The sequence below is a fragment of the Periophthalmus magnuspinnatus genome, chromosome 21 (genome assembly GCF_009829125.3).
Source record: "Periophthalmus magnuspinnatus isolate fPerMag1 chromosome 21, fPerMag1.2.pri, whole genome shotgun sequence".
NCBI lineage: Eukaryota > Metazoa > Chordata > Actinopteri > Gobiiformes > Gobiidae > Periophthalmus > Periophthalmus magnuspinnatus.
This window is the reverse complement of record NC_047146.1, coordinates 17,878,066-17,904,872: the sequence shown is the minus strand read 5'-3', so window position 1 is coordinate 17,904,872 and position 26,807 is coordinate 17,878,066. Positions and strand designations below refer to the sequence as shown.

Sequence of the window (26,807 nt, the reverse complement as noted above, 5' to 3'; positions counted from 1 at the left end):
ACTCACCTCTACTTCCTGTATTTTTTTCCTGTATTTTTGTACTTTTCTCCACAAACGTTGACAGATATTTACCACAGGTACTATTCCACCAAATAAAGTCATAATTACAAAAATGTGAAAACCTGCCTTATGCACTTTAACCAGGACACACTGAGCCAGCTTCATAGTACCAGTCTCTGATCTAAACTATAGACCAGTGTTTCTTAAACTGTGGTACCTGTCCCACTGGGGCGGGTTGCCTCTGGTGGTACGTAGTGCAGTTTGGGTAGTTGTTTAATTCATAACAAAACTATGTTTTTGTCCTTTTTTGGAAGAACTACCTTATCCATGGTTTAATCTTGTTGTAGTGGTTCAGCCCAATTTAGTCGTGGTTTAGACGTGATAGCACTCAGACTTGATACTTAATACTGATTCCAATACCATACTCTTTATTTAGACAACAGAATGTGATTTTTAACATTAAATCATAGTACTTTCTTTTATATTACCATGTGGCCTTATATCTGTGTAATCCCTCAGTTGTCCAGGTATGTTCCAAAGTGGTCCATGGGTGTATACTAGTCTTGTGTCTTATACTTGTTCTGATATTAAGGAAAAGTTCATTTCTGTCATGTGAATGCAACTTTTATTTAGTTTCAGTACTAGTTTTAAAATCGATTAGTATCTGATTCTCTATACTTTTGACAACTCTTGCCTCGTATTAATAAACGAAAGTGAGGAAATCTATGGACCTTACAGCTGGTTAGTACAAGTAAGTTATACGTCTTATGCATAGTCTAGTTCATTCTGTGCCTTGCACTTACACAAGGGCACTCTCATTATCTAAAGGAGCAGAGATACATTTCTACACAGCGAAGGAGACGCCACACGGAGCAGACCTTACAGGCGTTCAAACCTTACTGGTGTTCTGACTGATGAAGGTCACAGTGTGTAATCTGTAGTGTTGTGGCCCATACGAGGACAAGGTCATTCTAACAAAGGTACAGTAGTATACACACAAGAGGAGCCTATAGAACAGAGAGTGGAAGCGTAGGTGAAAGCATGGCAATTTTTTTTTTTTCTCTGACACTGATAATGCAATATACCAATAATAAAAGATAAATAAACAAAAATAAAATAAAAGCTAGCCATAAGCAACTTGACCTCATGTAAGCATACAGTTGTAATGGATGCGTTTAAAGGTGCAGGACTATGGTGCAGGATTTCTACCTGTGACGCAACAATCCTGGGTAATTTGAGGTGCTCTGAGACAAGATAAGACAGTGTAGTAAACAGGATAAATGAAAGAGGCATGAATTAAGCAAAATACAACTCTAGACATGTTTTTGATGAGGGAACACAGTTTTAATATGGTTAAAGGCTCAATAAAGAATACTCAGTTATGTTCATACGTAGAATAATTCCATTTGTGGTGTTGTTTTAATATTTATTAAGCCTCAAAATTAGCACTGAGACACAAACATCTCTCTTTTTAAACAGAGAAGTGTCCTCTCGTGACTTGACAAACCTTCTAGAGATACAACTGGACAGGAAGTAGTCAAAAATGTAATGCTAGCAACTGAGCCGGGCTGATCTAGTACATGTCACCGCTCATTTAGCAGACTACAGTCCAGCATCACCGTCTCCACCATAGTACTAGAAGCAACATGACAACATCTCTCTACGCCACATCTCGTCTTTTTTTCATCGCCTAGGGAAACTCCATCTGTAACAGTCCATCAGAATGCACCGCAGCCTGCCTCATGAGCGCCCCCCTGGGGTAGAGAAGAGGTGAGGAGGTGTATGTTTCCAGACAGCACCCCCGCAGAGACGTCCCATCAGTCCATGTCTGTCCCTGTCCCCTCCTCCGGCGTTTGTCTCGTCCTTGTGTCCTCTGTATGTAATGGCATCACTCATTCATCACTCCAAGTGTTGGAGCGCTGTCTCAAAATGTCTGTTGCCACGGAGATGCCTCGGGTTGGAAGTAACATGGACAAACAGTCTGATATAATAATCATGATTTTTTTTTTAATTTTTCATATTAAGAAACTGAAAAACTAATATAAATGTCTGTCAATATTAGGTACACTTTAGAATACTTATACTTATTTGAGGGGCTGTTTGAAATTCCTACAAAAAATGTGTCTAATGAGTGGCAACATTATATGAGAGTCAATGGCAAATAATGACATTTTTTTCTGTAAAAGCACAAAACACATCTAAAATGTGAAGCAGCTACACTCTAATAACAAATATAAAACTCTACAACGCCAACGCCAAATATTTAGCTTGTACCTGATGCCTAAAAAAAACAACAACAAAAAAAACACAAAAAAATGAGCCAACAGTAGAAAACCATTTAAACAACAGGGACACTGCAGACACACACTTATCACTGATACAGACTTTGAGATCAGATCAGACTGAAGCTTTCTCTCCTTCAATAACATGTGTCTCAGTCTGTGTGTTGAGGAGAATAATTGTTGTGGGGCGCTGAAGTGTCCTTTATCTCACCCTATCGTTAGCTAACAAGCTAAGCTCTGCACAGTCACAAAAAGGAAAGACAGACTACTTTCAGTTTCCATTTTGCCATACAAAGCTTTGTTGAGCTAAAAAATTGGCAGAAAAAGCAGAGAAACACATTTTGTCTGTTATGCTGCCCATAGTTCTGTCTCAGTACTACTCAGTCAGATGTTGACAGGCATTTTTTCAAATAAAATGGTATCAGTGCATAACCTCTATAGTTAGGTATCATTGTAATATTCTATAGAAGCACCTTTATTATTTACTACTATTATGTTGTTGTAGACTGCGCTCCACACCAACTGCTATGGAGCCACTTTGAGCATAACTGTGAGTGTTATCTTACTTCAGTGGTGGGAGGTAACAAAGTACAAGTAATAAAGTACTGTACTTAAGCTCTTAGGTATCTGTACTTTACTTAGGTCAATTTTACAGTGGATATTTTTACTTTTACTTCACATTTGAGAGTGAAGTATCTGTACTTTCTACACAACAACATTTTCAAAGTAAAAATTACTTCTGTATAATTTTTGTATTTTTTTTTTTTTTATTTTTTTTTTTAGCAATATTACAACTTTAACACTTTAACAAATTAAGAACACTTCATCAAAATTTGTGTGAAATAATTTTACCTTTTTGAATGGGTACTTAAATACATTTACTAGAGTAGAGTTTTCGTGTCATACTATATATACCTCTACCAATATATCTGTACCTTTAAGTAACAAAATTACTTCATCCACCACCGCCTCACTTCCCAAAGCTTCAGGAAAATGTGTGAAATAGAGAGAAGCGGGTGTAACTGTACAAATAAACTTGCCTTGCCTTGACCATGGCCACACTTAACCCTAACCTGAACCAATTCTTTAGCTCTTTTGACAAAGCTTAGATCTGGCTCTGTGCAGTAGTTCTTGGATTTGTTTGTCAATGCACACAGTCACACAAGCAAAGAATCAGCAGTACCACTTAGCCACATTAGCTTGCTGCTATTGTAAACACAGGCACTGTGCTGATAATATTGATGAACTATCAGTGTTAGTTGAAAGCCACTTAGTCTTGAGTTAGTCTTGAGTTAGTCTTGAGTTAGTCTTGAGTTAGTCTTGAATGGACTCTGGCCCTAAAGATTTGAACTATCTGCCAATGGATGCTTGTCAGTCCTGAACACATCTACAGCCTGTCCATGGTTGTAGTCCTGTTTTAGTCCTGTTTTAGTTCCGCTTTAGCCCCTTTATAGGTTTAGTGCTGGTTTAGTCCTGGTTTATTCCTGGTTTAATCCCGGTTTGGTCCCGGTTTAGTCCTGTTTTAATTCTGTTTTAATTCTGTTTTAGTCCTGGTTTAGTCCTGGTTTACTCACGGTTTAGTCCTGGTTTAGTTCTGGTTTTGTCCTGTTTTAATCCTGTTTTAGTCCTGGTTTGGTCCTGGTTTAGTCCTGGTTTACTCCCAGTTTAGTCCTGGTTTAGTCCCTGTTTAGTACGGGTTTAGTCCTGGTTTGGTCCTGGTTTAGTTCTGGTTTAGTCATGGTTTAGTCCTGGTTTAGTCCTGGTTTAGTCCCAGTTTAGTTCTGGTTTAGTCCTGGTTTGGACCTGGTTTAGTTCTGGTTTAGTCCTGGTTTGGTTCTGGTTTAGTTCTGGTTTAGTCCTGGTTTAGTCCTGGTTTAGTTCTGGTTTAGTCCTGGTTTGGTTCTGATTTAGTTCTAGTTTAGTCCTGGTTTAGTCCCGGTTTAGTTCCGGTTTAGTCCTGGTTTACTCCCGGTTTAGTCCTGGTTTAGTCTCGGTTTAGTCCCGGTTTAATCCTGGTTTGGTCCTGGTTTAGTCCCATTTTAATCCTGTTTTAGTGTTGTTTAGTCCCAGTTTAGTTCTGGTTTAGTCCTGTTTTAATCCTGTTATGGTCCTGTTTTAGTTTAATGAATCGACTGCAGGAAAATAAAGAGCTCAAACATGCAAGAATCACTCTAAAACACAAGTTTGAGTATGTAAATGAGAACGGGAAACACTTACAACATGGGTAAAAGCTCTGAAAGGTCAATTTTGCATAACGGGCCCAGTTTAACGCTCCTTGTGTTGTTAACAGTGTGCAGTCTGAACAGAATCCTACGTTTTAAAACACATATCGCAAATCTAATCACAATCTCAGTACTTGTCAGAAAAGTTACAATTTGTTTTTTATTTCCAAAATTGTGCAGCTCGTATTCCCAAGGTATCACTGTTTGAAACCATTAGAAGATAAGAACGTGCTTTTCCAACCACTTTATCTTATCTTGCTCCATCCACAGATTTGATTCAGCAAAAAACGCAACTCCAGCATTTTGCCAGGAGATGGTCAACGCTCTCACACCCAATGCTCTAGGTATATATGTGTGAAATAGGGAGAAGCAGGTTTCACTCCGAGATGGTAGGTTCACATGTCACAGAGCATTGGGAGATACTTGGACACTGCCATATTTGTATTCATAAATGCAGCCTGTGTCAGACATGTCAGGTGCACTGGAGAGGAGAGGAGCTGAGGGGGAAGTCTGGACCAAATGTCAACACAAATCTGAAGCAGAGGCAAGAATGAGAGTGAGAATAAGATATACCTCATGTTGATATGTTGTTGTACAAAATATAATAATGGACAAATATATTGACAAGTGTTTATTCAGACCGCTACTGAAGCTGTTGGTGGGTTTCCGATGACATCAGAACATCCTAAAGGCCAAGAATATTTAATACAGACGGGGTGAGCTAATATGACTACTATTAAAATGTAGATTTTTGTAGTAATACGGTTATATAATGAATCTAATAAAAATGATCAGGTTCAACAATTGGCAAAGTAGGCTACACGTGTGTTAACCTCCTGAGACCTGGTGTCCTCATCTGTGGACACATTTTGGGTTGTTTTGGCCACAGTGCAAATTTTTAGAAGAACAGCAACAAGAACGTGATCAATTTTGAATATTTCTAAGAGTTTAGAATATTTATTTATTATTTTTTTTATTTGTATTTATTTGTTTTATTTTTTTTAATTATTTATTTAATTTTTAACTATTTATTTTTATTATTTTTAATTTTATTTTTGATTGTATTTAAAAAAAATAATACTTTTTATATATTTTTTTATTTTAATTAATTTATTTATTTGTATTTAAAGGCATATGTCTTCCTGCACCTGTCAGCAGCACAAATGCGACACATTTTTCCTAGAGGCAAAATTGTTTCTCATTTTGTTTTGTTTTTTACACAAAATGCATGTGTTCAAGCACTTAATAGTTTTTGCAAATAAAGTCCTGCAAGAGCTCAGGTCTCAGGAGGTTAAGCACTAGCAAACACAGCCTGTTGTGAGTTTTAGATGGTTTGAAAACTCTATAAAAATACAAAATGGATTTAAACAACCCATTTTCAGGTGTCTGTGGTCAATATGAGCGTTCATGGTCCCGTTTAGACTTTAGAAAACAGGTGACTAACTGAAAAACTGTTGGCTAATGCTAGTTAGTTTGGGATTGTAATGCGATTTGAGATGGAAGTTGTTCAACAGCACGGATCAGCTCTTTATGGTCAGATTGTGGTCAAATAAAGCTCAGATTAAAGTCTGACTTGACAGAGCAGTGCCTACAGTTAGCGGTTTTACATGACATCTCAATATTAGAGTAGAGTCCCTATAGTTTATACTTGAGCTGGAGGACAGGTCAGAATTCTGTGGTAGAAATTGCTGTTTAACTGTCAGATTACAGATTGTTTGATTTGGTTTATGGTAAATATCTCTAATTACCGGGCCTGGCCACATAAAACAAAAAATGTATTCAACACCAAAGAGATATGTTTATGTAGAGGAAACTGGTAAATCTTTTGGAAAACAGGAAAAAAACAACATCAAAAATTATATGAAAAGGTAACAACAAAAAGATTCAGCATTCAAAAGATATAATTCATTTACATAACAGAAGCGAACATGAATAGAGACGAGGGAGCCGACACATTGTTGCACACATTAGATAGAAAAGCCCTACTGTCTCAACAAAACCACTCATCTTCTTTGATAATCAGCCCTGTCGCAACATTTCATCAACTCTCTCCAATTCCTTTCTTACAAAGTTCTCAAATTCTCTCCTAATTTCAGATTTAAAAACCAACCATCGCCTCTAATCTCAAAGCAGACTTCATCCGAATGATCTAAGTCCGTCCAAGCGTGAGGTATTCTCAGGATAATTGCCAGGTGCAGACAAAAAGCTTTTACAAAGACGATACTGCTGTAATGGAAACTTCATGGAGGTGTGTGCGCGAGGCTTTTACTGAAGTGAGCAGGACTGATATTTTTGAAGAATTTCTCAGAGTGTGATGATTATGGATGTTGAAATGATTTGTGGATGTAGAGATGGATGAAAGAAAGGATTGATGAAAAGGGAGGATGCTTGGGAAGATGGATATGGTGGAGGGTGGAAACAAGGAAGGATGGATTGATTGAAGGAAGCATGAGTGTACAGACAGATGGATGGGTAGTTGGGCGGATAAATGTAGGAATGTGATAAATGGTTACGGAGAATGTATGTATGTTTTGTTTTGTTTTTTTGTTTTTTTTATGGTCCCTTATTTCAATTAAAAAGTACTGTATGTATCCTGAGCTCTTAGTGATTTTAAAATATTACAGCTGAAACAGGGTTGCAAGTGGCTTAACCTGCAGGTATTGGACATAAACATTTTGCTCATTCTCAGTATATAGACAGGCCATACCTCGTGTGAAAGCTCAGAACCTCCTAAATTCACTCACTGATCTGTAGAGACTCATGATTGGCTGTAGGTACTGGGGTTTAGGTAGTGACCATTCAGATCAGAGCGAGGCCTTTTAGGTTTAAACAAACTGGATTTCAGTATTGAATCTGGCAACCCAAATGAGAAACTCACGTGAGACTCATTCTGCTTTCTAAGTGGATTATAGTCTTGAGAACTAAAGCACCAGATTATAACACAAATAAACAGGACATCACGCCCAATATATATATTTTTTATATATATAATTAAGAATATATCAGTTCTCAATCGGTAAAAACTATATTTGATCTGAACATGTTTGTCTAGTATGTGGGGATACAGATGGGTCATGTTTAAAAAAAAACCTGTCCCTTTAAATACTAGACTCTACCATATTCGAAGAAAAGATGGATGGAATAAAGGAAGGATAGACCGAAAGATGAATAGACAGATAGATGGATGGACAGGTGCATGGATAAGATAAATATATCCATCTGATTTGATAAGCTGTCTGTCTATCTATATAGATAGAGAAAGGATGGATGTAAAGAATGAACAAATAAAATGAACAGACAGATGAATGGGTCATTCAGACTAAGAACGAGTGGCAGGGAAGACAAATGGTTGGAAAGTTGTGCTTTTAGTAAAGTTTTAAAATGAGAGAGTTGAAAATGAATGGAAGAAAAGTTAATAATAATAGAGGGAAGGATAGAAAGCCCTTTATGACCAGCCATAGAATTGAAGTATGCCCAAGCATTATACAAGCCTGACACTTCAAATCCCCAAAGCCTAATAGGGCATAGTCACCTGTTAGTTAAGTTTCAGTTGGGGACTCACTGCACTTCAGGTCAAATGAAATGAACCAAAAATTAAAAAAGAAAAAAATCCCATTCCACAAAGTGCACTTGACAGATTCATATATTTTTCAAATGATTACGTGGTTTGGTGGGATAGTACTGGAGGTAAATATTCATCATAATTTTACATCAGTCAAGAGGCAATTTGTGAAGAAAAGTAGTGTCCCCCTTAGCTCCAAATCCCTCATTCACTACACAGCCCTGCACTCTTAGCTCTTTAATTAACACTAGACCCATTCACAAAAGTACAGTACATTTAGTCTGTGCTCGTACCTGCCGTGGCCTGAGCCTTATGTCCCGCGCTGTGTAGGCTCAGCACCAGTCTGCTGTTACTGATGCTCAGCTCCAGTTTGTGGGGCTCCGGGCTGAGGCGGGCCCCCAAAAGAAAGCCCTCCTGGTTCCACGTCCTGAACTGGAATCGAACCGAGAACCCCCCCATTGTCGAGGAGGAGGTGGAGGGGGAGGAGGGATAGGAGGGGGCTGGGGCGGGCAGGGACAGGTAACTGCTGCTGGAGCTCAAAAACGAACAGGACGCTAGCTGAGGCTGCGAGCACGAGAAGGTCACGTTACCCTGGAGACAAAGGACAAGAGAGGACTTTAAGAAATACAGGATTACTTTTATTGGATTTTGTTTTTAAAAGTGGAATTAAACATTAAACACACTTTTTTCACTACTAAACTGTGTATATCTTTTAATAGCATTAATTAAAGCTCCTAGTGTGTGCTGCTTCCAGTGGTCTCTATTAAGTACTTGGTGACATGACAAAAGACTGCCCTGATTACAGCCAGGCGTTTCTGATTACAAGCACTTGGCTGCAGGGGCGGATTTTGAAGTATGACTACCTGTTAGAAAGTAAAAGCTAAAGTTAAATCTGTCAACTGGACAAAACGTTGTAGGAGTGAAGACGTTTTGCTGCACATCCAAGCCTCTTCTTCAGTTCTGGTCAGATTACTGGTGGACACTGCCTTATATCTGTCTGAAAGGAGGAGCTAACTACACTGAAACTGTAAACAGTTATTGTTTAATGGCCACCATTCAACCTTTAATGGCCCTACTGGTTCACTCAATTGTTCTCTTGTACCCCCAGACTCCGCCCCTTCTCCCCCTCACTCTTTTCTTTAGTCCTCCAGGTACTGCCCAGTTTGGCAGCCCACTTTAAAGGTACACCGACCATTTGGTTCCAGTTTTGTCTGGAATGTTCCACAGTATGGCATTAAACTTTTCTATCTACATGAACACAAGCAGGTGATGACAGCAGGCCAAGTTAAAGGTCAGGTCTGTGGAGAGGCAGCTCCACCCACACTACGAATGAATTTTTTCTTCAAGTAATTTTTGAGCAATAAAAAACACCTGCAAATGGAAAAGAAAAACAAAACAACACAGAGAAAGTTTAATGCCATACTGTGGCAGGCAGAGCAATAACATCTCCATGGATACAAGCAGATGTCAGACCTTCCATCAGAAAAGTTACATAGTGCACTTTTACATGACACCATAAACAAGAAGAAACTGATGTATTCTTGTTGCAGTAATTCACAAATGGTTTCAGTAATGTCACTGGTAACAGTTTTGAAAGCACGTCTGATGAAAATGACGGACAGCTGGCGTCTCGCGTAGCAGATTTGTGGTTTAAAGTGAGTCATGGAGGCAGATGGCTAATCAACCCTAAAACCATCATCATCAAGAATTAGACCATTTAGTTTCAAACGTGCTAGTTCTGATCAGTGCTAAGATAAATGCAACACTAAGGCAGGGCTGACAAGTCTGACTGGTGTAGTTTGTATGATGGTTGACATGATATTGCATTTCATTTTCATACTGGAGCTCAGAGTAGCTGCTGATGCTCAAGAGTATTATGGAACAAATACCATACATTACTTTATTTGTTATTGACCTTTAAAGAGGGGATATTATGCATTTTTTCTGTTTTTTTTTTTTTTAGCTTTAGCTGCACGTGGCAGACCCTCCACCAGAAAAGTTACATAGTACAGCTTTAATGAGTTACTGTATAAAATAAGGATGTAACAATGTTGGCAACATTGCAATGTCACAATAGCAAAATTGCCTCGATATTGTCATGGTCTTTTTCCGGTGTTAAACGGTGTATATTTATGCACAAAATAATAGTTTTGAGATTGTGTCAGTGGCAAAAAGTAAAAGGACTACATATACCATGATCCCTTGGGCTGTTACCCATCAGATCCTCAGTTTGAGCCAATAGGATCATATGCTGTATGCTTTTCACACTTGCGTTAACAAGGACAACACAGTGACACATGGATGGCAGTGTGTTATGGCCCCAGGCCTCCAGCTCCTCCTACAGCCATATGTATCAAGTCCCTGCTACTGATTTCTGTCTGTGAACAGCACGCATTGTGTCTCCTGTGTAGTGTTTGTAACTGTAAACTGAGACACCTAAGTCCTTTGACTTAGTTCTGAGACTGGCTTGTTTTTGTGTTATTGTAATTTATATACTTGGGTTCTGTTAGCTTTTTGATTTTTTGTTAAAAATTTAACTACTCTGTTAAGAGCCTCTTTCTGTTTTTATCTTAACATTCCTTTTAAATAAATTATAACTTTAGTTTTACTATTTTTCATCTTAGTTTGTTACTTCCCCTGTCCCTAGCTGAGCTGGGTTGCAACACAGCGTTTGAGAAGGGAGAATGGATGAAGAGAAAAGCTGAGTAAAGACAATGCATGTCATGCTGCTTTTAAGTCCCAGACACATTTTAGCTTCCCCAAAACCACGAGTGCTAAAGGAGAAAAGGAGACGATGAACAGAAGGTAGCAGGAGAGTTAGCTCTGCTGAGACACAGCGTATGTTTGACACTCAGAAAATTTGTATTAAAATGCATTTAAAAATTAAGTCCAGCAAAGGCTAAAAGATTTTAGGGCAATAGCCCTGAACACGCATGTTTTCTGATGTTGACCAAAAAAACAAACAAACAAAACAAACAAAAAAACAAAAACAAAACTTTAATATAAACTTTACTGCACGGTTTTATTTATTGGGTAAATAAATAAGGGGAATGTGTTTGCAGAGCACAACACAGAGAAGGGCCTTATTCAAAGTGCTTTACAGAACAAGAAAGTGTTAGAACTATAAAACTGCAATGTAATTAAACATAGTTTAGTTTTGTTTGGACATTCTTTTTTACTACTTCACCGGCTGTTCACATTGTAGATGTTCTTAACATAAATAGGTATTTTGCACTTTAGAAAAGGTGTGATTGAAAAATGAAAATAAATGACACTAATATGGCTGTTATGCTAATTATTGTAAGCATAAGCACAATATTGTCCTTCTTTAAGACCATGAGTGATTTCACAGTATCACAGTAAATATTGTACTGTGAGGATCATACAGAAATAATATCATACTGTGAGATGTGGATATGGTTACATCCTTAGTATATAAAGCACACTCTTCCTTCTTACCACAGAGTAGATCTGGGGCTTGCGTCTCTTGGCCAGGTCAATGATATTGATGCCGTTGTAGTAGAGGTTCTCAATGCAGCCATGGAAGTTTTTACGCAGAAAGGTTCCTGGTTTTCCCGGCAGAGGGATCCCCCCGAAGCTCAGCTCATAGTCCACCTCCAGCGAGTCGCCCTGCCCCCTGGTGGTGAAGTGCTGGCTGTGGGCATCCACAGTCAGATTGACTTGTCTATTGAAGCGCTCCATCACCACCGTGTGCCAGTGCTGGTCATCCAACAGGCTGCCCACAGTGACCGCTACTCGCCCGCTGCTCAAACGCAACCTTGTGTCATCTGCAGGGAGAGAAAAGGTCATAGTCAATAGTTGCAGTCAGTTAATCAATCAATCAAATAACTTTATCCAAACTATAGACTCTATATATTAGGATATTGTACACAGTATTCTAATAAAACGATTCTGAATTAATACAGACCTACAGATAATCTGAATTTTAAGTTTGACACCTGATAAACTAATATCTGTCACAGAGAAAAGCTGCTTACTGTGAAGCAATTGACCATTTAAATAAAGTGTTGCGTTAAATCAAAGTCATAGCTTCATCCTTTAGTTCTACACATACAAAAAGTTTAAAAAACTGAATTGTGAGGCACCCATAGATTCCCAACCCGAGTATATATAAATGGAACTATGCCGTGTTCCAAACAGGAAGTCAGTATGGCCGTGCTTCAGCTCCATTCACTTTCTATTGAAAAACCGTCGCCTCTCTCTCTGCAACTGCTCCTGTCAAGCTCTTTGTATTAAACCACTCTACATGTTCTGAGTGTTTTTTATTTTACTATTTTGTCCGATCAAACATGCATGAGTTGAACCAGATATGTCTTGATGAGCAAACAGTATCACCCCCAACAGAAGCTCAAAACATCCAATTTGATTTACACCATATGCCTTCTTTAAAGAGCGCGTTTCAGTTTCCATGGCAATGAAAACATGTGTTCCTCCTCTTACAGTAATCAGCCATTAGTTTAATTAAACCCATCCCACGATGCTCCCTGGATAGACCCCCTCGTGTGAATACTGCGTGAATACTGCGTGAATACTGTGTGAATACTGCAGCGAGTGTATCTGACCTCATTTTGATTTGTGCATTTTTATAATTTGAACAAGATGAGTCTCATTTTCTGAATTGAAAAGAATTGAATAGATACTCAGAAGTAATGCTTTAATTTCAGTTTATGCATTGATTTGCTAATGTGCGCCCAGTTTGTCTGTAAACCTCATCATTATTTAGCGATTACAAAATGAGGCTAATTATCTAGAGCTCAACCTCAGCAGATCATATAAAAAAATTCTCAAGTAACTCCAGTAGGGAAAAATGTGAATAACCATAAATATACAGTTTAAAGGAACTGTATGTGGCTTCCAGGGTACTGGAGAGGAGAATCCCACCGATAGTCGAACCTCGGATTCAGGAGGAGCAGTGTGGTGACCTTTCGTCCCGGTCGCGAAACACTGGACCAGCTCTATACTCTCCATCGGGTCCTTGAGGGTTCAGGGGAGTTTGCCCAACCAGTCCACAGGTGTTTTTTTGGATCTGGAGAAGGCATTCGACCGTGTCCCTCGTGTTGTCCTTTGGGGGGTGCTCTGGGAGTATGGGGTCCGGGGCCCTTTGCTAAGGGCTGTCCGGTCCCTGTATGACCGGAGCAGGAGCTGTGTTCGCATTGCCGGCAGTAAGTCAGACCTGTTCCCAGTGCATGTTGGACTCCGCCAGGGCTGCCCTTTGTCACCGGTTCTGTTCATTATATTTATGGACAGAATTTCTCGGCGCAGCCAGGGGTCGGAGGGGGTCTGGTTTGGGAACCACAGGATTTCATCTCTGCTGTTTGCAGATGATGTTGTCCTGATGGCTTCTTCGAGCCAGGACCTGCAGCAGGCACTGGGGCAGTTTGCAGCCGAGTGTGAAGTGGCTGGGATGAGAATCAGCTCCTCCAAATCCGAGGCCATGGTTCTCGACCGGAAAAAGGTGGTTTGCCCTCTCCGGGTGGGTGGTGAGTCTCTGCCTCAAGTGGAGGAGTTCAAGTATCTCGGGGTCTTGTTCACGAGTGAGGGAAGGATGGAGCGTGAGATTGACAGGCGGATCGGTGCAGCGTCTGCAGTGATGCGGTCCCTGTATCGGTCTGTTGTGGTAAAGAAGGAGCTGAGCCCAAAGGCGAAGCTCTCGATTTACCGGTCAATCTACGTTCCTACCCTCACCTATGGTCATGAGCTCTGGGTAATGACCGAATTGACAAGGTCGCGGATACAAGCGGCTGAAATGGGTTTCCTCCGTAGGGTGGCCGGGCGCACCCTTAGGGATAGGGTGAGGAGCTCGGTCACACGGGAGGAGCTCGGAGTAGAGCCGCTGCTCCTACGCGTCGAGAGGAACCAGCTGAGGTGGCTTGGGCATCTGCTCAGGATGCCTCCTGGACGCCTCCCTAGGGAGGTGTTCTGGGCATGTCCCACCGGGAGGAGGCCCCGGGGAAGACCCAGGACACGCTGGAGGGACTATGTCTCTCGGCTGGCCTGGGAACGCCTTGGGGTCCCACCGGAGGAGCTGGAGGACGTGTCTGGGGTGAGGGAAATCTGGGAGTCCCTGCTTAGACTGCTGCCCCCGTGACCCGGCCCCGGATAAGCGGAAGAAAATGGATGGATGGACGTATGTAGCTTGCACTCTTACTATTTTAAAAGTGTATTACAATTACAACGGAACCTGGGTATAGATTATAGAGAACTCCAGAATTCAGTCACTGAGCTGCAGATTCTGCACTTGCACTGATTAATGATTGGTTGCAGGTGCTGGGGTTTACGTACGATTCAGATCAGAGTCCTTCTAGGTCAGTGGTTCTCAACCTTGTTGGAGGTACTGAACCCCACCAGTTTCATATGCACATTCACCGAACCCTTCTTTATTGAAAAATAAAATATGATTTTTTTCAAATTCAAGACACGTGTGTTTTACTGGTGCACAAAATGAACCGTGGCTCTTTAAATATGTTACTGTCATTACGGTAATGTGCTTTCATGGTTCCTTGAAAATGTCCAATCAGAGCGCAATTGTCGCCGGGATCCTCCCAGTCAACGCTGGGGCATCACTCTGGCAGTGTCTCATGCTGTGTCTCAATTCACCAAAGAATGGCACATTTAAGTCGGGCGGGTACTTCGGTAGGCACATCGAAGGGTGCATTTGTCAAATTGGGACACGGCCGGCTTCTGGAGACACTCGCAGTCCGCAAATCATATGAGTCGGGTGCATGTCTTGACCTCCACCGAACCCCTGAAACTGACTCACTGAACCCCTAGGGTTCAATCAAACCCAGGTTAAGAACCACTGTTCTAGGTTTAAACCAAGTGGATTGGAACTGCATTGAAACTGACAACCCAAATACAGGTCATTCTGCTATGTATAATCATCTTGAGAATCAAAACACCAATTTATAACATAAACAACTTGGCCATCATGCCCAATGTTTTTGTAATGAAGAATAAATCAGCATTGCAATTGTTATCAGAAAAAGCAGGCCTGTCCAAACTATGGCCCGGGGACCAAACGTATCCCTCAGACAAATGGCCTTCAGGGCTCTTGCTGAATTGGCCCAAATGAAGATACAAACTACTTTGTACTGCAAAAGTAAGTAATTATATGACTGTAATCTGCATAACAAACATTGCACTGTGATACAGACCTAAACTTTATGTTCCAAGTCTTATCAAAGGTACAGTGGCTTTGTCAAAGCTGTGTTAAATCCACACAAGTGAATGACTTGCTGTATTGACCACTGGCTCGGAATATGTTTCAATATGTGGCCCTCAGTGAAAAAACACCCCTGAGTAAAAGTAATATTTGATTGCCCAAGGATGTTTGGTTTTGGCTTGAGATGCGACAGAGGACCAGACCGATATCCCTCTGTATAAAAACAGAGATATCGTTCTGGATTTGCCAATCAATCACAAGGTCCAGTTTGATATCATATTGTTACGGCAAGTTCTAGTACTGAAGTAGCATTAGTATCCTGGTACTCCTGTGTGGTACTGACCCAGGTTGAGGTAGAGAGCCAGTTTGCCACGGTGCAGTTCCAGGGTGATGTAGTCCCCCCTCTGCCCTTCCCCATGCAGCAGGACGCCCTCTGCCTGTCGACTTTTGAAGCGCAGCGAAATCACATCCTTCACCGTGGACATGGACTTCTGGTTGAACCGGTACAACAGAGCGCTGCGGCCATCGAAATCTGCCACGTCCGACTCTGCAGAAGACATTGAGAGAAAAACGAGTTAGAAATAAAATTATGTCACACAGAATGATGCTATTACAGAGCCAAAAAAAAGTTTACATTACTGACCAAATGCACCAAATATCCATAGAGATGTATTGGCAAAAAATAACATCAAAAAGTAAACAAAGAGCAACAGAACATCTCAATGACAAGCTACCCACTACTGGTAATTACATACTGTGCTCACTCTCAGCAGATATTAGAAGCTAAGCAAGGCTGGGCTTGGGCAGGCCTAATGAGATGGGAGACCAGATATCATAAAGGGGCAGCAGTGGCTCTAGTGTGCTTAAGAAAGACACTTCTCCCACCTTGAAGGAATGTGGTGTGTGAGTGAGGCCTGAGGCTCTGATGGTGCAGTGTATAAATCCAATGCACTTTATTTATTATTATTATTAGCACACTATAGATTTAGAATCCTTTTGAATGAATGCTTAGTTTAGTGTGTAGTATTATAAAACCTCCTTTTTAACGTCAAGTAATACAGTAAAAAAAAAAAAATGTAATTCTATCTTTTCAAATCTAAACGGCCAAAAACAAAACGACACAATTCCAATTTATACACACCACCATTACAGTAGCCATAACTACCCTGGGGATGAATGAAAGAAACAGGGAAGCCAAGCTGATTTAACGGCCTTTCCGTCTACAACTAATTACACATTTATTTACAGACCACGTTCCTACAGAGGCTGTGGGTGACACGTCTTGCCCGAGGACACAACCTCAAATAAATTGGCAGGAGCTAGGATTGATTGGACAAACGTCCGATTACAATCACATTAAATGTGTGGCTTGGTGGTTAGACCTTCATTGCATATTCAAGAAACTCACCTTTTCATACTTTTCTGTGCTCTCTAATAAAGCCCACAGGCAAGAACACCTTTACAAAATATTGGAATTTTATAAAGAGTGTTTTTTAGTGAATTTGCATAAAATTTGACTAAACTAGCATCAATTCCACAAGGGCTAACACAAGCATGGGGGAAAGTCCCATTTTTAATTCTTGATCAGTTTGACTCTTTTTGTGAATGTTGCATGTTCTGGTAAGGTTTCCTCTAGGTGCTTTGATAACTACAACAATAAGTATATCCTCCAACTAGGTCCTCTTGGCTGAATTTCTCGAGTCTTCATTGGCTGAGCTGCAGTTGCCCACAGCTCCAGGTTCCCCTAGTTGTGTAGAAAGATGGGTCAAATGCCATAGGTGGTTAGTTGTCAAGTTTTATTTGTTTTCAGATGGCATACTTTTACTTAAGAAACATATTTTACGCTGCAATAGTTCACTTTAGGTTACTTACAAGTCACAAAAGCCTGTTGATGACAATATTAAATGATAAATTGAAGAATCACTCAGTTTAAAATTTCCCCATATTGTTAGGTCAGAGATATCAGATATCTTAAAGTGGAACTAAACGCTGAACTACTGACACTGAACATATATACACTTTTTTGCTACTAACCTGTGTATATGCTGCTTTAATAGCATTGTCTACTGTTCCTAATCATTTTTTGGCAAAGCAAAAAACATGAAATTCTAAAGGGAAAGTACTCGAGTCCATGTGTAAAAGTGCAATATGTAACTTTTTGGTCACCACCTGCTGACCTGTTTTCCTTCCTGAAAATAGATACATTTGTTGCCATACTGTGGGGCATTCTACGCAAAGCAACAATATCTCCATGGCAACAAGCAAGTGGCAAACCTTGCACCAAAAAAGTAACATACTGTACCTTTAAAGGGCCACTAACACTACAAATAATGGATAATGTCTGTCCTTTAAAGTGGGACTAAACACCTAAACTCCGCCCACAGCCACATTTCAAATAGAGCTGCTGAACTGGGCTGTACCTGGAGGACTAAAGGGGAGAGTGAGGGGGGAGGAGGGACGTGGTCTGGACATGTGAAGAGCAGTATCACTCTTTAAGTATCCACACTTCACACTCCATCCCCTGCAGCCAGGTGCCAGTCCTGTGTGATGTCACCAACTACTCAAAATTGCAGAGGCCACTGAAGGCAGCACAAACGTAGATTCAGGCGTTTTTGACCAGAAAGCTGGAAATGTACTGACTAAGAATAGTAGACCATGCTATTATAACACAATAGACACAGTTTAGTTGTGAAAAAGGTAGATTTTGTGTTTCGTTCCGCTTTAAACCTCACGTAACTTCATCTGTTTGTACAATCGTGTTTATTGCATACAGTGGGGCTGTATTTTGAGCTGCAGTGGTTTTATTTGAGATTCCTGTTTTAAAGCGCTCTCTCCAGGGGCCCTCCTCAGCCTAGCATACATTTATGGATTTGAGGCCCAGCCACCGCAGAGCTATGCATAAAAACTACCTTCTGTACGCCTCACACAAATTTCATTACCGGGCCGACGACTCTGCAAATCCCCCAGACCCGATGAGTAATAACAAATAAGACGCGCAATATTGAACCATGGAATTATAATCAGAAAATGGGGAGTCTATTTATCAAATCCTACCTTGTTGAAATGATGAAATACTGTATTATGTTTTACTGTAGGGACATGTGATTTTGTTTGGTTGTAAATAAATTGTATAAATGTATTCATGAATTCCCAGCTTTGGTTTAGTACATTTAGGAGAATAATTAAATTGCCTGCATACATTTTGATATTAAAGGTCCCATACTATGCTAAACTAACTTTATAAAACTTTCAATACGCTATGATTCCTCTTTAAAAACATTGTAGTGGTTTTGTTTGTTCCAATCTTGTTTGAGTAATCCAGCATATTAACATGTTTATTTCTCTGGCGGACAAAAGGGTGATTCTAGCTTGTGATGTCAATAAGTGGCCAAATGTCTTTGTAAAAAGCTTGATTTCGTCAGTTCTTAGAAGCTAAGAAAGGCTGGGTCTGATTAGTACTTGGATGGCAGACTGCTGGGAATATCAGATGTCTTATTGGGGCATCAGTGGTAAAAACTGTTGTGTCCTTAGGGAAAACACTTCCGAGACTTGTTTAGTATGAATGTGGTATGTGAGTGTTGGTGGTGATCGGGGAGGTTGATGGTAAAGATTGCCTCGCTTCCATCAGTGTGACCCAGAGATGCTGTGGCTACAATAGTAGTTCACCACCATCACCACAGAATGGAAGGAATGAATAATGTAACAAATTGTAAAGTGATTTTGAGAGTCTCGAAAAGCTCTGCATAAGCCTAATGCATGTATTATTATGCTCACAGAAGTGTTTTTCAAAGTATCTCTGAGCAAATACACTGCCTGGCCCAAAAAATAAGACATCACCTGGATTTAACTAAGCAAATATGTTGGGGTTGCTGCAGTTGGTCCGGTCTAGGTTCAGCAACAGTCTGTGCTCAAAGAATGAGGTCAGCTGACACCTGAATATACTGAATGACCAGGTTATTCCATCAATGGATTTTTTCTTCCCTGATGGCACAGGCATATTCCAAGATGACAATGCCAGGATTCATCGGGCTCAAATTGAGTGGTTCAGGAGCATGAGACATCATTTTCACACATGGATTGTCCACCACAGAGTCCAGACCTTAACCCCATTGAGAATCTTTGGGATGTACTGGAGAAGGCTTTGTGCAGCATCAGACTCTACCATCATCAATGCAACATCTTGGTGATAAATTAATGCAACACTGGATGGAAATAAATCTTGTGACATTGCAGAAGCGAAACCGAAACAATGCCACATCGAATGCGTGTCGTAATCAAAGCGAAAGGCGGCCCAAAATATTAGAGTGTGTGACCTTTTTTTTTTGGTGGCGACTTTTTTTTGGCCATGCAGTGTATCATTAACTTCACCTGTTTCCAAAGAGGCATTTAGGCATTTGAGCTTCACGTGCTGTCCGCAACGAGAATAAACAATGGGAAACTGAACAATTATTTTTATACTCCGTGAATGCTATGCTAATAGTGCCATGTGTTGTTTGTGAACACCTTTTTACTGCACTGTGACGGTTTATGGACTTAAAAACTGCACAAGAGAAGTCCAAAGTTTTATCTATGACTCAACTAAATGGCAGACTGTGATCAGAGGCTTTTGGAGAGCTCAGAAAAGACGACTTAGAATAAATGGATTAATGAAACAAGTGTGAATGAAACAAAAACACAAAACACCGGCTATGTTTTTGATGAGGGGTCAAAAGTATAACAAGGGTAAAAGGTCCTGCATAATATGTCTCCATTCATATACACATATGACAGCTTCTTTAGGCATGTTGTGATGTGTATGGTGCTGTACTGACTGTAGGAGCAGCCGTAGACCTCCAGCCTGAGTCCGATCCAGCCGCTGCGGTTCCAGTCCACGGGCACTAGGCGGAGGAAGCGAGTCCTCACAGGCTGAGACAGTCTGTTCTGTACCACACCCTCTGCGTTTGTGTTCCCCTCAAAAGTCTGAAACACAACAAATATTAAATATTATTACACTTAATACATAAATAAAATCATTATCTCTTATATTTCTATCAAACAGTCATAAATAGGAAGAAGTAATGTCCTGTTTTCAGAAAAGTATAGTTAGGCCCTTAGTATTTGGGAACACCATAATAAAACTGAAGGAATTAAAGAGGGTGTGGCAGAATCCATGGTAATCCATTAAGGTATCTTCTGGTTCTTATATACATCATAGTGACAACAAAACAGCCATGAAAGTTTAAAAAATGATGACTTGAATGAAGCTTATTAGTGCACTACTGGCAAATGCTTCAAACTATGATCTCTTCTTTTTGAAAATCATATTCTGGGCAACAGTTCTGTCCAATCTAGTTTTCTTTTGATCACCAAGACAGTCCCGAAGAAGAAAAACATCACGCGTAAATTCCAACTGGCAATGTAAACAAGATACACAGATCAATAATTATAGATCATATTCCATGTGCAAAACAGCAAGGCACAACAGCACTCAAACATATCATTACAACTTCATTTTCTGCATTCGAGAAAAAGCCATTATGTGCTGCAATCAAAATGTCACACTGCAGGATTGGTCTCAACAGAAAAGACATGGACACGAATTATACAACACTGACATAACAAAAGCAAACTCTTCATCAAATTGCTTGCCATTGATAGGAAGAATACAGTATTCAGTTACAGACCATGTTGGGAATGACATAGATAGTAACACTGTTACTTTATCAATAACGAGTAATTAATTACACTTTCATCTGCTATAACACCATTGTAGTTACTGTCAATGTAACAGGCTCATTATTTAACTATGAAGAGTGATTAACGGTCCCATATTACACAAAATTTACTTTTGTGAGCTTTAAGTCATGTTATAATACTGTTACCCTATCAAAAACATACATGGAGTTGCTTTTGTTTCATTCACATTTTAGTAATCCTGCATTATGATTGTGTTTACATCCCCAAAGCTCAAAATGCTTGGTTCCAACTTGTGACGTCATGAAGTGTCAGTTTTCAAATGAACAGCTACGGTTTACCCTTTGTTCAACAGATATTGGAAATTTCCACAATATAACATCAGAAAAACAGCGTAATATGGGCCCTTTTACAGTGATTGGCTAAAAGTAGAGATAAACTGTAAAGGTGACCAATCAAAAGCAGCGCTGGGCAGCTGTAAAGGCTCTTCACTGGTTTAGCTTGACATGTGGCTTGTATCATCCGCAGTATATTCACTTCTTCCAAAACATATGAGTACATAGGTAGATTCTTGTGGATTGACATGTGCGTTTGGAGTTTACAGATTGCAAAATTTGTAAGTGTAGTTATTTTCATATCTATTTGGTTGCTCTCCTCTGGTTTTACAAATGTACAAGCGCAGTTCTGTTTGTAATGTTCTGATATCAGCAAGGAAGTGTAACATTACCTCAAAATAATATTACTCAAGAAGAAGTACAAAATAGTGGTGCAAGAAATTACTCAAGTCAGAGTAAAAAAAGTATTACTTAAAGCAGGACTAAGTAACATTTTTAACTTATTTAATGTCTTTCAAAGTGCCTCTTGTGGTTACAAAGATGATTTTGGAGAGTTTGAAGGTCTGCTGGCTCCCCCAACTGTCTCTGAGTGGAAGAAACAGACACGCAGACAACTCTCGGGAGTTTGTTCTCATTCTCGCGATAGTCAAATTGAATTACGGCTCTTCAGTATACACACCATAAACAGGTAATCGAGCTAATGACACACCAATCACCGGCACTGTCCACAGTTGACTACAGGAATAAATGCCCAGTGTTCAATCTGGGAAAGGCGTTTGAGGAATGGAGAGGGCTCAAGGAAAGAGAAGGGTGCAAGAGCCATGCAGACCTGGCCATGTTGTTATTGATCACATAAGTTTTATATGCATTACTTGTGGAATCATTCTTCTAGTTATGCAATTGGAATAATACTTTGCTTTACTCTGCAGTTATCTTGCCACCAATGTAAGGAGCTACCTACAAATACCGTTAGATTGACAAAGGCTTGTATATGTCTTTTGATTTGTTTCATCTGCATGCAGGATATGTAAACTACAGCAATGTGCAAATTTAGCCCTGATGTAAAGTCATCCCGAGGCTAACAGTAACGCATTTGTGTTAGATCAACCCCTTGAGAGATTGATTGAGGAATTTCGGGGAGACTTTTGAATGTTATTATTTATTTACATAGTATTTACTAGTTGTAGTTACAAACGCTGACAAACCAAAACTGCATCTACACCACCATCATTACCATCGTCAAACCTCACAGAGCACATACACAATATATTTACAAGAGGCTTTTGTATAAGATAAAGTCAGATAACATTACTCACCTGAGGCTTTTTGTTGCTTGCACACTGCACAAGTGACCTGTAGGGGGAGTGCTATGGCTAAAGTAACTTAGTTCTGCTTTAACTTAAAGATAAACTGTCAGGACATAACATCTGATTTATAATTTGAAGTGAAGGATAGACAAGACAAACTGAAAAAGAAAATTTATATATATCTGAAGGAGTGGTGCAAGAAACACAAATATTCTAATTATTTAATATCACATAAAGTTTTTGCCATTTGTAGAAATGAAAAGTACAATTTCTTCAAAAAGTTACTCAAGTAAATCTAACTGTGTGCTACCCACCTCTGGATACGAGTGTGTGTTTGGTAAATGTGCCGTTTGACCAGTGTTGGCGAACTCATATTTAAAAAAATATATTGCAGGTACATGTAACATAAACAGGATTTTTATTTTTTTTTCCATTAGTCTTTACTAAACATAAGGTAGCTGTTAACTTAAAAACACCTCTTTGTGACATCACAGGGTGGAACAGAGCATTTTGAGCTTTGTAGATGTAGACGGCATAATCAGACAGTATTACTCAAAAGCGTGAATAATCACAGTGCACACTTAATGTAGCTCAATAGGCCTAGCTTACATACAGAAACTGTAAACAGCAACTGTTTCCATTTTCAGTGTAGTTAGCTCCTGCCTTCAGACAGATATAAGGCAGTGTCCACCAGTAATCTGATCAGAACTGAAGAAGCAGCTCGGATGAGCAGGGAAACGTCTTCACTCCTAAAACGTTTTGTCTAGTTGACAGATTTTACTTTGGCTTTTACTATGGATCAGACCTGGATGACTGAGGGATTACACAGACATCAAACATGTGAATAAAACAAACCCCAGGTATGTCCTTGATAAAGTAACAACAATCCAACATGGCTTAAGAGTCAATTTAAACAAACTGTGCAGTGGATAGACTCTCCTGCTCAAGATGTCTGCCAAACAACTACACATGTAATCTAGCACAGAGCCTGCTGCTGACAGGGCACCCTCAAGGGCACCCTCGCTCCCCTCTCCTCTTCTCCTCTACTCTCCCTTCTCCTCCTCTGCCCTGTGCTCTAAACATATCTCCTAGCCTCTCTCTCTCTGATTCTCTCCTTCCCTCTTTCCTTCTACATAACATTTGATAAAAGAGATAAGATCCTCATGGCTTGCAGAAGCGCAGGAGCCAGGAACCAAAGCCGGAGGAGGTGGAGTTCATGTGGACAAAATAACACTGCCTCTTTCTGCCTCCCTTTTTCACTCTCTCCTTATACATACACACACACACACCCACCCACACCCACACACACACACCCACCCACACCCACACCCACACACATGCACACTCATCTCTCCCCTTCTTTTCTCTATCTCTCCCTCTATCTTTTTCTCTATCACTCTTGCTCCTTCTCCACCCTCTCTATTTATTTATCTCTCATTCCCTATCCCAGTCTGTCTCTTCTTCTCCTCTCTCACACATACACACTGAATTCTTCCACTAACCCGGGTGACCTGCAAGCTGCCCATTACTCATCTGCAGAGGTGCTTTGGATAGAGGGATGAGGTGAAGGAGAGCAGCGGAGAGATGGAGCGGCCGGAGGTGTTGGGAAGATAAGGGCTTCCAGGTTACAAATGTAAACTGACTTGTTTCTCTATAGTGTACAACCTCAATTCCAATGAAGATGGGGCGCTGTGTAAAACTAAAAAATACAGAATACAATGATTTGCAAATCCTTTTCAACCTATATTGAACTGAATAAACTACAAAGACATGATATTTAATATTCAAACTGATAAACCTTATTGTTTCTATGCAAATATTCACTCATTTTCAATTTGATGCCTGTAACACATTCCAATAAAGCTGGGACAGGGGCATGTTTACCACTGTGTTGCATCAACTTTCCTTTTAACAACAATCAATAAGTGTTTGGGAACTGAAGACACTAATTGTTGAAGCTTTGCAGGAGGAAAACTTTCCCATTCTTGCTGAATGTACAACTTCATTTGCTCAGCAGTCCGGGGTCTCCGTTGTCGTATTTTGCGCTTCATAATGCTCCGCACATTTTCAATGGGAGACAGGTCTGGACTGCAGGCAGGCCAGTCTAGTACTCGCACTCTTTTACTATGAAGCCACACTGTTCTAACATGTGCACACTGTGGCTTGGCATTGTCTTGCTGAAATAACCAGGGACAACCTTGAAAAAGATGTTGCTTAGATGGCAGCGTATGTTGCTCCAAAACCTGTGTGTACCTTTTGGCATTAATGTTGCCTTCACAGATGTGGAAGTTACACACACCATGGGCACTAACACACCCCCAAACCATCACAAATGCTTTTATTTATTTATTTATTTATTTGAAGGACAGTGTGCAGATGCATTAAAAAGATGGCTGCACCAGATTTTGCAAAATGCTAATTTCCATCTGTAGTCCTTTGTCACAAACATTAAAAAACAATTTACATATGAAAAGTGCAATACAAAAGATAATGTACAAATGTGCAAAATGTTCTATACATTTTGAAGTTTGCAGTCCGGATGGTCCTTTTCCTCTTTGGCCCACAGGACACAACATCCATTATTTTCACAAACAATTTGAAATGTGGACTCGTCAGACCACAGCACACTTTTTCACTTTGCGTCAGTCCATCTCAGGTGAGCTCAGGCCCAGAAAAGCCAGCGGCATTTCTGGGTGTTGTTGATATAAGGCTTTCGCTTTGCATGGTACAGTTTTAACTTGCACTTGGAGATGTAACTACGAGCTGTGTTAACTGACAATGGTTTCCTGAAGTGTTCCTGAGCCCATGTGGTAATATCCTGTATTAAAAACAGACAGTCATGTCTGTTTTCAATACAGTGCTGCCTGAGGGATCAAAGGTCACGGACATTCAATGTTGGTTTTCGGCCTTGCCGCTTATGTGCAGAGATTTCGCCAGATTCTCTGAATATTTTGATGATATTATGGACCGTATATGATGAAATCCCTAAATTCCCTGTAATGGTGTCCCTCATGGTGTCCTTTGGGGGGTGCTCCATGACTATGGGGTCCGGAGCCTTTTGCTAAGTGATGTCCAGTCCCTGTATGACCGGAGCAGGAGCAGTAATCATGTTGTAACTGTAAGTCAGACCTATTCCCGGTGCATGTTGGACTCTGCCAGGGCTGTACTTCGTCACCGGTTCTGTTAATTGTTTTTATGGAACAAATTTCCAGGCGTCAAAGGGTGTCCACAGGGCAAACGATGACTTAAACACACTACCACAATTTTTAATGAAGTAATGGCACAACACATGTTTTTAAACATATTTAATACAACACACAGACTTATTTTCAGTTTACTGACAAAGAGAAAAGTGTGCAAACTCTGCAGAGACAATGTGGCGGTAACACTGCTAAAGTACTTTTTTGAGAATTTGGTATTCATCCAGAATTGTAAAGATGTAGAATCACGATCTTTTTAAGAATTTAAATTTTTCAACACCCCTAATGACTATTCACTGATGGCTACGTTCACACTGTAGGTCTGGAGGTCAGGTGACTCAAAGCTGTTGGTGTGTGTGTGTGTGTGTGTGTGTGTGTGAGCCCAACAGCCCTAAAGTGACCTAATGTGCAGTTTTATTATGTGAAACTTAACTGATAACTGATTACCCAACTGGACTTTGATGTAACCAGTGCTCAGAGTGACAGGCTTTCTTAGACAGGTCAGAATTTACTATACTACGTCCACTTTTTTATTTATTATTTCATTTATTGGTATAGTTTTCTCATTTTCACAATAATTTCTTATGTTTCTCTTTATCAGCGTGTCCGTGATGAAGCTGCTGGTTGTGTTGCTTTTCGTTGGCGTTGCAGTGGCAGTGAGGGCATGTGGGTGCAGATGTTTAAGTCTAAATGTAATCTAGAATTTACTCTTGGTTTGTGTTTTTACTTCATTCATTTTGGAGCATACAAATAAAGTTATATTAAATTATATTCATTTACACAACAAAATAGTTTCTATGATTTTCTAGGTCCAACTGAAGCATCAGATAATGACAGTAAGTACATTTTGTCTTCACCTTAATCACTAACACAAAGAAAATCATAATTAACCAGCAGATCATAAAGTAACGTTAGTTTGTTTTCAGCCCACATGTCATTGGGAGTTTGGGAAACATTCAATGGGAAGAGTTTCATGTATGTCAGGAAACTGATGACATGGAGCGAGGCGGAGGTAACCATTTTATTTGGAATTTAAAGGAACT

At 40.1% G+C, this 26,807-nt stretch overlaps 1 protein-coding gene across 1 annotated transcript in view; it reads right to left on the bottom strand.

Annotated features, from left to right (window-relative positions):
- The window catches only part of LOC117389738 (contactin-associated protein-like 5), an 88,985-nt gene that overhangs the window by 43,517 nt on the left and 18,661 nt on the right, over positions 1–26,807 (bottom strand). The window contains exons 2-5 of the mRNA XM_033987459.2: positions 20,061–20,208; positions 15,593–15,796; positions 11,526–11,854; positions 8,360–8,657 (exon numbers count right to left, since the gene is read on the bottom strand). Coding sequence (XP_033843350.2) covers positions 8,360–8,657; positions 11,526–11,854; positions 15,593–15,796; positions 20,061–20,208 — 979 coding nt within the window. The remainder of the gene's footprint in view (positions 1–8,359; positions 8,658–11,525; positions 11,855–15,592; positions 15,797–20,060; positions 20,209–26,807) is intronic.